General features: G+C 41.3%; 1 protein-coding gene and 1 long non-coding RNA gene across 2 annotated transcripts; one reads left to right on the plus strand and one right to left on the minus strand.

The window, feature by feature from the left end:
* Nucleotides 1–362: 362 nt before the first annotated feature.
* On the minus strand, nt 363–8,946 carry LOC308136728. The gene is made up of 4 exons (XR_013936836.1): nt 8,826–8,946; nt 8,252–8,366; nt 1,531–7,797; nt 363–1,415 (listed from the first exon to the last, which is right to left on the minus strand). It is a non-coding gene; the product is annotated as an uncharacterized lncRNA (long non-coding RNA).
* A 1,644-nt stretch (nt 8,947–10,590) lies between these two features.
* On the plus strand, nt 10,591–11,673 carry gdpgp1 (GDP-D-glucose phosphorylase 1; the record flags this gene model as incomplete). The annotated part of the gene is made up of 1 exon (XM_080505416.1): nt 10,591–11,673. One exon carries the CDS (start codon nt 10,591–10,593, stop codon nt 11,671–11,673), a length of 1,083 nt encoding a protein of 360 aa, XP_080361542.1.
* Nucleotides 11,674–12,826: the final 1,153 nt, after the last annotated feature.

Raw genomic sequence — 12,826 nt, forward strand, 5'->3', positions numbered from 1 at the left:
ATGCCTATGGTATGGTTGTTGGGGATTGTGAGTGTGGGGTGATTGTTGTTTGTAAGATGTTTTATATATAAAGCACATTGTGCTGCAATTTCTTTCTTGTATGATAGGTATTGTAAAATCTTCAGATTTATATTCAAATGATTGGTGAAGTGCATATCAAAACAAAAGCAACTGCCACGTTCCAGAAAATGCATGATGAATAAAATGAGCTGCCGGCCATAAACAAAGAACCTCAGATTTGTCATTTTCAGGGTGTCACATAGCGAGTTGTTGCATGGCCACACATCTAAATGAGTGTACATAACATCCATTCATTATTTTTCTTGGAAATAGTCAATGAATAGACTCCCTATGTTTAAGATGAAAAGTGATTTATGAATGACGTTTTATTGATTTGTTGACCCTTCTCTTTCTTTTGCCTCCTGTGTGTTAGAAGGCTAAATGTTGACAGACCAAATAAGTAGATTACAGTGGCTGAGATACATCAGTGCGAGCATCTAGTGTTCATAAACTGTGATTTCCATTCCAGTATTTTTTTATTTATTTTATATTTTAATTGCATTCTTGTTCACGCTTCAATATATTTAACATGTGTCACATTGTACAACATTTTAAAGGGACAACTATCCATATGGGAAAAAAAGCATTACGAACGTTTCAGGGTGGTTAGCAGCTACTTTTAAAACAGAATAACAATACTGTATCTTTATTTTCTTAACCATAAATTTATGTCAAATGTTGCCTGTTCATATGTTTTTGCATACTGTGAAGTGTGGTTTCAGGGAGTATAATGATGTATTACTATGCAATCCAATTCTACCTGTTGTTCCTGTATATCTGCATTCAAGTGTTAAAAGTGTTCTTATATTGTAATAGTAAGAATTTCCTGTATTACTTGTGTGTACTATTGTCAGGATCCTAAATCCCAAAATAGAAATAACATCCCCGCTTTCCAGGATTCATTGATTTAGTTTTTAAGTTTAATAACAATGTATTGCCTCAATTGTTTTATTCTTCAGTTTTCCTTAGCATTTTCCCAAATAATAAATAACACAATTCATATTTTTTATATTACTAATTTATGTTTTATGTCAAACAACAGCATCAATAGTCATTATATAAATTCATTACAGCTAAAGTTAACAGACATTTAAAAGTAAAAAAAAAAATCCATTAATACAACAAACAGTACACTAAAAACACCAACAACTTGTGATTATGCAATAAAGCATAGAACATCAACACACTCATAAGATATTTCTTTTTTAAACTCAATTCACAAAAGAGTATTATTGAAGCAACTAATCAAAACAAATTGATTAAACAGGTGATGATCTTGTGGGAGACCATAAGATGACTCAGGAATGGCAGGGAAAAGAACTAAGCTCCTGGGTTTGTCTCCCAATCTGTCGTATCTGAAAGAGAAAAATGACAACAGAACTCTTGTGAAATTGTTTCTCTGTGTTCTGCACCTTTGATAGCCTCGTATGCTAAAGCACACTCTATTTGTTGATTTTTGTGAGGTTGTACCTGTCATTTTTGTTCCTTCCTTGGTCTCAGCTGGAACTCCAACGCCATACTCATTTTCACCCGTGATTCTGAAGAAGTAGATGCCTCCCTCCTCAAGGTCTGATACCTTGTAAGACAATCTACGGCATTTGGCCGTCAGTCGAGTCCACCCCGTTCTGCTAATGTCTCGTATGTCTACCAGGTAGCTCTTCACAGGGGCCCCTCCTTCGTTCTCTGGGATGTCCCATGTAACAGTAGCAGAGTTCTTGGTCACATCTTTGACTGTTATGTGAGATGGTGGCCCGGGTGAGTCCAAAACTCTGACACCGAGAGTCAAAGACGCACATCCAGCAGCATTTTGCAATTTGACTGTATATTTGCCAGAATCATCACGTGTTGCCTGTTCCACTGTGATAGAGGTGAGAGAGCTGGTTACATTGATCAACCCTCTGATTCTCAGATCTACGTCTGCCTTTTCCCATGACACAGTGGGAGCAGGTTTTCCTGTGAACGGCACGGTCAAAGTGAAGGAACTTCCATCTTTAACAAGCAGAGTCTTCCTCATCTCAGGACTAATGTCAAACCGAGGTGTCTCCTCTCTCTCCATGACTACTTCAGGATCTGTTTCAGGACTGGGTTCACTGATGCCAACCTTATTTATGGATCTCACAATAAATACATATTCAGTCCCTGTTGTTAGTCCTGTCACTGTGAGCTCTGTTTTATCTGTATTGTGAATACCAACAGTCCAGTCTTCTTCTGTAGATTTTCTGTATTCAACTTTGTACCCTGTAACTGCAGCACCACCGTCAAACAGTGGCTTGTTCCATGACAAACTGATGGAGGACCTGGATGAGTCAACTACTGTGGGCTTTGCTGGAGGGGAAGGTAGAAACTTTGGGTCTTCTGCAAGGGTGAGTGGACATGGAACACTAGGTTCACTTAGTCCAGCAGCATTCTCAGCAAAGACTCTGAATTCATACTCACTTCCCTCATGCAGACATGAGGCCTTGACGCGTAAGTCATAGACTGGCTTCTTGTTGACTCTGACCCAACGTACACCATGCTTTTCCCGTTTTTCTATGATGTAGCCACTGATTCGACTGCCTCCATCAGAAGCAGGTCTTTTCCAGCAAACTGTCATAGCATCATTGGTTGCACTTGTGACCTCAACATCCGTTGGTGGAGATGGATTAGTGTAGGGATCCAAGGCCTTAACAGGCTCACTTTCAAGAGTCTCACCTTCCCCATATTTGTTCACTGCTTTCACTCTGAACAGATATTCATTTCCTTTAAGGAGTTTCAAAACCTTACAAGTAGTTGCCATCATGTCACCATACACAAGGGTCCAAGAAACACGGCTGGTCTCACATTTCTCAACAATATAATAAAGGATCTCAGCACCACCAGTCTCGTGAGGGGGTCCCCATGACAAAGTGCATTTCTCTGCTGTGCGTCCAGAAATGTCCAAAGGTCCAGCAGGTGGGCCTGGTCTGTCCAGTACTTGGCAAGAGACAGCCTTCGACATGGCACCACATGCATTCTGCAGGGTCAGAGTGTATTGTCCAGAGTCTTTCCTAACACTCTCTTTTATAAGCAGAGAGGTATGTGTCTTCGTCGCAGTTATCTCAACCCTTCCCTTGGTGCCAATATTTCTTCCATTTTTCAGCCAATACACTGTTGGGTTTGGGCGGCCAGAGATGTCAGCATCTATTCTGAGAAGGTCTCCTGCTTTGACAACCATCACCTGCTTATATTTGTCCTCCAAGATAATTTTGGGTGGCTCCACATCATGCTGCACTGTAATAGGCCCAGTGGATTCAGAGGGTGTACTGAATAGCTCAGCTGAATTCTTTGCAATGACACGGAAATCATACTGTTCTCCTTCCGTCAGGCCAGTCACTTCAAAGAAGGTTTCCAGTAAATTTGTGAAGTTGCACTTGAGCCAGTAACTATCTGGCAATTCTTTGCGCTCAACAATGTAACCTGTTATTTTAGCTCCACCATCGTATTCTGGTTTGTCCCATGAGAGTGAAACTGTAGTGGTAGTTATATTGGTGACTGTGAGATTAGATGGGGGATCACACAGGTCTCTTGCTGCCACAGGCTCAGATGTCGTGCTGCAGGGTCCAACACCGGCCACATTCTCAGCACTGATACGAAACTCGTATATCAGCCCTTCTTCAATGCTTGTTACTTTATACTGGTTGTCTGACACTGGGCTTCTGTTTAACTTTGTCCACAAAATACTGCTTTGATCTTTGCATTCAATATGATAACCAATTACTGGGCTGCCACCATCGCTGTCTGGTTTACTCCAAGCTATGACCATTACGGACTTTGAGGCCTGAACAATATGCAGGTTAGTTGGTGGAGCAGGTGGCTTGAAGGGATACTGGGCAACAACATGTTCAGACTCCACAAATGCGCTTTTTCCATGGCGATTCTCTGCAGCAATATGAAACTCATATTCAGTGCCTTGTGTCAGGCGGGAAATTTTGATTGACGTTCTTGCTACTGTCGCTGACACAGTCTGCCATATTGTGCTGCTTGTCTCTCTTTTCTCAACGACATAATTAGTGATTTCACATCCACCAGTGTAATGTGGTGGGTGCCATGAAAGACAGACAAAGTCGGCACTCACATCGTCCACACTGAGGTCACTTGGGGGACCAGGTCTTTCGAAAACATTCACTAAGATTTCAGCAGATGTGGTTCCAGCAGAGTTGATTAGTGTGACCTCATATGCACCAACATCTATTCTGGTTGCATCTCTGATTACGAGCTGAGATATTGTGTCAGATGTGTGCACATTTACTCTGCTTGTCTCTTTCACCAAAGTGCCATCTTTTTTCCAAGCTACAGTTGGAGGTGGTACACCCTTGAATGGAACATCAATCTTTAAATCAGTTCCCGCCTTCACACTGAATGTATTGGACAGCAGATTAATAATAGGCCCAGCAGTAGAATCTTTCACTATAACAGGTGCCAAGAGGGACTTTGGTTCACTCTTTCCCTTTTCATTTACAGCGCACACCCTGAAGAAATACTCCTTCCCTTGAGTCAGCCCAGTAACAGTCACTTCTAGTGCTCTACTCTCTGAACATGTGATCCATGTGTCATCTTCTTTGGCCTGCATTTCTACAATGTAACGTGTAATTTTGCTCCCTCCGTCATGATCAGGCTTTTCCCAACAGAGTTTTGCAGTATTGCAGGTGACATCACTGCATGTAATTTTTCCAGGAGAAAGAGGCACCTCAGACACTTTTACAGGCTCATTGATCTCAGCCGGCAGTCCAGTGCCAAACTCATTGACAGCCAGGACACGAAAATAATAAAAGCATCCTTCTTGTAGATTATCAATCTTATATGAATTCCTCACACAGTTGCTACAGACACTTGTGAAAGCTTTCCTGGCCTCTTCTCGCTTTTCTACAATGTAGTGTGAAACCTTGGTTCCTCCGTCAATGATAGGCGCCTCCCATGAGATGGATACAGAGTCTCTCCTTATATCCTTTACTTCCAAGTTGATTGGTGCACTGGGAGAATCCAACACTCTGACATTGATGAATGCTGATTTGGAGCCACTACAGTTCTCAGTAGTCAACACATACTTTCCAGTGTCGTTTCGATTGACATTTTCAATCAGTAACACAGTGTAACTCCCTGTTACCTCAATTTGAGCTCGTTCACTGAGTGTACCATCTTCCTTTTTCCATTTCACCTCAGGCTCTGGCCTACCTCTAATAGCAACGAAGAGACGTAATGTGGAACAGGCTCGAACACAGACCACCTTCCTCAGTGTAGCATCCAGTTCAATCTCCGGTGCCTCCAGTTTTTCACTTGTTACCACAGATCCAGGTAGCTCCATGTGTTCTCCCACTCCAGCAGCATTCATTGCATGTATACGAAAACTGTACTCCACGTTTTGTCTCAAGCTTTTGACTGTGTAATTTGTATCCTCTACACCTGAGCTTGGGGTGCATGCAATCCATTCATCTTTTGCCACTTCTTTCACCTCAACCAGAAATCCACTGATGGCTGCTCCTCCATCATAGATTGGCTTGGACCAGGTCAGAGACACAGTACCGGTAGAATAGTCTGCCACTTTGGGGTTGGTAGGTGGACCAGGTGGGTAAATAGCTTCACAGACTTTTATGTACTCGCTTGGCTCACTGGGTGTTCCGACACCAGCAGCGTTCTCTGCTAGTACCCTAAACTGATAGCAATGCCCCTCCGTAAGGCCTGTACATCTGAAGCGCAAGTCATTCAATCTTCTCTTGTTGCATCTGGTCCACCTGACTCCATCTTTGTCTCGTTTTTCCACAATGAAGCCGTCAATCTCGGAACCTCCATCAGTCTCTGGTCTTTCCCATGTGAGCATGACTGAGTCACCAGTCACAGCTGTAGATGTAGGGGTGGAAGGTGCACTCGGTGTCGTAAAAGGATTTTGTGCAATGAAGGGTTCTGTTTCCAAAAAATCGCCAACACCAAATTTATTTACAGCAGCAATTCTAAATATGTATTCTTTACCAGGTACCAACTTTGTCACTTTGTAACTGACAGCTTCAACTTGAGTGTCTACGCTTGTCCATGTCACACGGCTTGTCTCTCTTTTTTCAAGGATGTAATGGGAAACACAGGCTCCTCCATCATTTACAGGGGGGTTCCAGTGAAGGTTACACTTCTCTGCACTGACCATTTTCACTTTCAAAGGTCCTTCAGGAGGACCAGGCCTATCCAGGACCTTCATATTAACTGGTACAGATGTTGTTCCACCAGTGTTGCTGAGGATCAAGACAAAGTGTCCGCCATCCACTCGTGTGCTGTCCCTGACCGTCAGACAGGTATGAGAGATTGTATTTTTGAGCTCCATTCTTGGTGTAGTTTTGTCAAGTTCTCTTCCATCTTTCAGCCACGTTATTTGTGGAAGTGGCTTTCCAAAATAATCAGCTTCAATAACAAATGTCTCCCCAGCCTGAACAACATTGATAGTTTTGAATTTAGGATCGATGACTGCAGTGGGGGCTTCAATAACATCTTGAGCAATGATGGTTACACCTTCTGAAGGCGTGCTCCAAACACCAGCCCCATTCTTTGCAGTTACTCGGAACTCATAACTTTGGCCTCCTGTCAGACCAGTGATGGTGAAAAGATTTTCAATAATGTTGGTAAAGTTTGCTTTCATCCACTTGCCATCTGGGAGCTCCTTCTTTTCAACAAGATAGCCTGTGATGGTGCTCCCACCGTCATATTTGGGTTTTACCCACTGAAGCGTGACATTCTCTCGAGTGATGACGACAGCTTCGGGTTTACCAGGTGGATCGCAGCGGTCTCTTGCCACGTAGCATTCAGATACCTTGCTAGATGGGCTGAGTCCAGCAATGTTTTCAGCAAAGACTCTGAATTCATAGTCAATGCCTTCCTCCAGGCCACTTGTTTTGAAGCGAGTGTCAGTTATAACAAACTTGTTTAGTTTGGTCCACAAAATGCTGTTCCTCTCTTTACGTTCAAGGTGATAGCCGATGATGGGGCTGCCACCATCTTTGGCTGGAGGCTCCCATTCAACTACCATGCTGTACTTTGTCACAGTCGATGTGAAAGGGGTGCCAGGAGCAGCAGGCACACTGAATGGATACTGTGCAGTCACAATGGGAGAGGTGATTGCGGTGCTTTTTCCATATCTGTTTTCTGCAAACACTCTGAATTGGTATTCGCTTCCGGTCTTCAGCTTGGTAACTTTGATTGTGGTTCTTACTGTTGTTGCTGACACAGTCTGCCACTCAGTGCTGGATATGTCCCGTTTCTCCACCACATAATTGTCGAGTTGACAGCCTCCTGTATATTCAGGAGGCTCCCACGAGATGGTAGCAAAGTCAGAACTGATCTCATCAATCTTCACCGGGTCGGTCGGTGGGTCTGGCTTTTCAAGAACAACCACAGTGATATCTCCCGTGTGTTTTCCAGCACTGTTGCCTGCTGTGACAAAGTATTGGCCAGCGTGCTCCCGAGCAGCATGTCTGAAATTAAGGACTGTTGATGAACCTTTGGTAGATATCTCCAGCCTTGATGTTTCCTTCACTGCCAGACCATCTTTTTTCCATTCAATCTTTGGTGCTGGCTGCCCAGTCACTGGGATCTCTAATTTCAGATTCTCACCATTTTTGACAGTGAAGGTGTTAAAAGTTATTTGGACAGTAGGCTTAATTGCATTTTCCTTATCTGTGTCAGAAGCAGCCTGGGCCTGTGTGTTATGTACACTATTGTCCACAGAAGCACCGGGCTGACCTGCAGTGAGAAAAGAAAAGCCAGAAATAAAAATATTAATAAACCATAAATGATCTTTAATAATCAGTTTCATTAAGAACAACATTACCAAGGTATATTGCATTTAGACTCTTTGAAATATAACTTCATAATAGATATAATTCTGTCTTTATTATTTAGGTTGTAATAATAAAAAATCATACATTCTCAAAATGTATTGTGACATAATAAAAAAAACAATTACACAAGGGCATTTTGTCCTATTTTGTTGTGTTTATAATGCACAAATCTCTTAGACCAAGCAAATATATGACATCAAAAATTAAACAATGATCGAAGCACCTATGATTGTACAACCTAATTTACAATACCTTAAATCCAGTATATTTGATTCATTTATTTGTACTATGTACTGTTTGATCAGAACTTTCAATAGTATTCCAAAATTGCAATATGCAGTAAATCTACAACATACCTTGAACAATGGGTGTGGCGGATGACTGAGAAACATTTGCTGTGAGCTCTGCAACAGAATCTGGTCTCATATTTATATTTAGATGATGAGCTTCATTCCCGGCTTTCTTTCCTGTCTATAAGAGAGAGCAAAACAAAACTTTGAGCAGTGAAATGAGACAGTTAATTTTTGAAATAATATCCTGGTTGGATATTGAGAAAAGCTGGGAGCTATATATCCAAATTAAGATTTTGTTACAGGTATTTTATGTATTCATAGCAAAACATCTACAAACGTTTTAGCTTATCATAGTGTTTGTGATGGGCTAGTTACAGAGAACCACGATGAAGTTAAAAATAACTGGGAGCCATCTGGTCAACCAAACAGATGAAAGTCTATTATTATCTAATGCTAATGGCTCCCATGAAGTATTAAGTTTTACTAATACATAATGAGAAAGAAAAACAAAACAATAAAAAAAGAGGAGAACAAAGAAAGAGAAACAAATCCTATTTGTCTTCTGTACATCATATGATTATCTTTCAGAAAGTAAAATGCTCAAAGGTATTCTGTATTCAAACACAGCTGTACTTACTTCCTTTTGGCTTCCATCCATACTTTCTATTTCTTCACCTCTATATTTCGAATAAATACAAAACTAAAATTCAGCTTCCTCTGCTGTTAATGAGCCGAGATGCATCAAGTGTGGTAAGTCCCAAAACTCAGAGGGGGACACAGGCAGCTCTGCTTTATCTCCTAAAGCATGCAGTGGCTAAAATAAGCACGGTGTCTGATTGGCCAGCTGCTCATTCTTTCAAAGTTAGTTTGGCCTACATGGCTCAACTGGTGAGAACAGGAAAATTACTCAACAGTTAAACATTGCGCACCTATTATATTTCTGTTAGATGATGGTTTGAGAGTATGACTTTGTCATTTTGATTTGATCTAAAGGTCAGCGAGTTATTGTGCACATATTGAAGTAATGGACAGCCAGCAAATAACAGGAGTGAATCAGGGCCAGGAAATGTCTGAAATGCATTTCATGCTCAATCTTCTATATATTATGATTACTCTATCTGTTACTGTTACTGTTACTCTTTATAAATGATATAACAATAAATGATTAAGTAAAAATAAATTCTAGAAAAACAACCTATATGAAAGTCCAAAATGAAAGAATATGAATGAAAACCAAATAATATAAATGTTATAATTAAATCTAATTAAAAAAATAATGAACCGGAATAGCGGCTATACACCAACGAAGAAGAACACGTAAGCTATTTGGTGTCTCGAATTAAGTGGTACCCCTGCTAACTGGTGACTGACTTCCTCAGTCTTTTGCAGCGGCAGCAATAAAAAACCCAACAAAAAATCCGTAGCTGTCCTGACGAACGCCGTTGAACCGCATTCACATTAACGTTGTGTTGTATTTTCCGTGAGTCTTATTTAAAAAAATTTCTGCTGTTACGAGCCGCAATGATGGAAGTTAAAGGAAGTCGGTCACCAGTTAATAGGGAGACCAGTTAATCCTAAACACCAGTGAGAACGCTCATTCCCGGATGTGTTCAGCGAATGTAGTAAAATGAATGAAAGACGAACCTTTTAAACGGGTGTATAATCTGCAGTTATCTTCGAGATAGTGACGTGGAGGAGATTTGAATCCGAAGAGGTGAGCCTTTTGAAACCCTACCGATAAACAAGCATAAATGTTTCAAACGATCGGCACGTGTCTGTAGTAGTCAACTTTCTGGCAACCAAACAACTCATCACAAGTTAATCTAAACCCTGATAGTTGGGTAAATATGATGGACTATCTCCCCCATACATACACGACATAAATAAATAGCTTCTCAATAAAGAAAGTCTGATCATATCTAGAAGAATAGTGTCTCTCTGATGAGTCAGGCTTACTGAATGACTGTAATGAACTCTATGTCAAACCTTTATCGTTTATTTTTGTTCAGCACACTTCTATAGATACATGTCAGTCTGTTTTCAAATTCGGTATTATTGTCATAGATATGGTTTATAGTTATGGTCCATCCATGTTCTGTATCCACAGTTCACTGGTTCATATCCGGAATGACTGAGTGACACAAAATTACACATGCGCACGTTTACACGTCTGCATAATTTTGGACGGAGTGAGAAAACGTGAAGCCCAAAACGATTTAATGCAGACTCCCCCAGAATAACTGTGGGTGAGCACTTTTACCAAAAAGATTAATAATCATGGAGACTACAAATCTTTTTTAATTCAATTTAACTTCGAATTGTTAATGTGAACTAAGTCGCTGCTCAGGAATAATGTCGTTACCTCTGACTTTTTGCCTCTGCGTTCACAAACAGGTCCAATAATGCCCCTCCAGTTTGTCTACGGCCTCCAGGACTTTGTCACCGATGTGTGCCAGCAGAGTGGAGATGATCCGGCGGTGACATCGGCACCAAGCAAGTTTGATGCAACCATTAAGGCCGGTTGGGCCGACAGAATGAAGAGGGGTCTTCTCCGGTACCACCTGTGTGAACTTCAAACTCGTATCCTGCCCGGACCGCTTGGCTTTGTGGCGCAACTGAATATTGAGAGAGGAGTAGAGAGGAGAAAGCCTCAGGAGATACTGAGTGTTCAACAGGAGTTCAATGCCAAGCAATTTAATTTCAACAAAATCAACCCAGATGAAATAGTGTGCGAGATGATGAGGGGATCAGAAGGTGTGTCCGACAGTGGAGAGTTGACTCCACCCTGCAAGATGGTTGTATTGGTCAATGTGAGTCCTTTAGAGTTTGGACATTGTCTCTTTGTCCCTGATCCCCCACGCTGTCTCCCACAAATCCTCACAAAGTTTGCCATCCAGGTCGGGATTGAATCCGTGCTCCTGAGTTCAGACCCTGCTTTTCGTGTGGGGTTCAACAGCCTCGGAGCCTTTGCTTCTGTCAATCATCTGCATCTCCATGGCTATTACCTCGACCACGAGCTGAAGATAGAGTCTGTGCCAACCAAGCCTTTAGTCCCAGCCAAAGGATTTCACCGCCTGCTGACCTTCCCTGCAGGCTTTTTGTTTTACGCAGAGGCAGAGCACGTCGAGGCAGCGTCTAAAGCAATCTGTCATGTCACTGACTTTCTCGTCGCGAAAAACATCGCTCACAACATGTTTTTGACAAGAGGATGCTCCCCAGACGTGCAAAGTAAGAAGCATAGCTGTTTGAGAAAAGGTGTGCGCATCGTTGTGTGGCCCCGGTTGTCTTGTTTTGGTGCCAAAGAGGAATCGGCTTTCAACGTGGCTCTTTGTGAGCTGGCGGGACATTTACCATTTAAGAACAAGAAGGACTATGAGCTCACAACTGAGAAAGATGTTACTGATATAATCCAGATGTATCTTCTGCCTGAGGATGAGTTTAATAGGTTAGAGCTGCAGCTTATTGATCATTTGTTGTGTTTATAGTGCAAAAACAATCAGGGGAGGTGGGTCAGCTGATGTGTTGAAGTTTAATCACTTGTTTAGTTTCTAAAAAAATGTTTGGAGATTGTGAGTTTATTTAAGCTGTAAGGGATTGTCATGTCATACTTGGCCTCAATATACGACTCAATATGCACGGAACTATTGTGTGAACCATTTTCAAAGCCTCCACCAAGGAATAAAGAGATTTAAAACTAGCATGATTGTATGTACAAATGAATCAATGTGTTAGTGCGTAACGTCACAACAAAGCTGGTCTTTAATTATTCTCACCTCTTCTACTGTTACAACACTCCGCGCTGAAGTCTTCCTCTTGTTCTCCTTGGCAGAACCGTCTTCAACATCCTTCGTCCAATTTGTCCTCGACACACGAGCCATCTTGACATTACCTCTCCAGCTCCATTCTCTAAACTGCTCAGCCTTAGCTGTCCCTCTGCTGAATGCTAAAAATTAGTCAATGTATTTCACTCCGTAAATGTATATCAACTCAGTTTGAAGTTATTTGTGGTTACATATTTACATAAACAGCTGACACTAATGTAATTTCTTAAATTTGTGATCTTACTGTGCATAATTATTTAAGGAATCATCTATGTAAAGCAACAATTAGTTTTGAAAATTTGATATTTTAATGTGTGTTTGTTTTAAATATATTTTAAAAGAGCAGATAAAATAAGATAGTTTTTGTTTCAGTAGCCTTTTATTTGATATTTGACACTTTGACTTGTGGTAATGCAGGCAGGGAAATTCAGATGTTCCTGTTTAGCAAACAGAAAAAGGGGGAATTCAGCAGGGGTGTTGTGTAAATGAAGAATCACTAATAATACCAGCAGCAATAGAAGTGAATTCACTGGAGATGTAGCGGGACACTTTGAAGGCGGCAGCCTCGCCGGTACAACAGTCCCAACAGCCTGTACCTCTCCTGATGTTACTTTCCGTGTCTTCGCAGGTTCATAACAATAATCGAGCACGTCCGCAGGTTTATTTCAGTTCAGTTCACTTTGACTGTTTAAAGGCACTTTGTGAACAAACATTCACACAATAATTATAACTGAATGATTCAGCTTTAAGTTTAATCAGAAAAAATCAATATAGAGGCAGGATTTTGTGGGGGGGGGTGAAAATGTAAATTTTATTC

This window comes from Blennius ocellaris, assembly GCF_963422515.1.
Source record: "Blennius ocellaris genome assembly, chromosome: 11".
NCBI lineage: Eukaryota > Metazoa > Chordata > Actinopteri > Blenniiformes > Blenniidae > Blennius > Blennius ocellaris.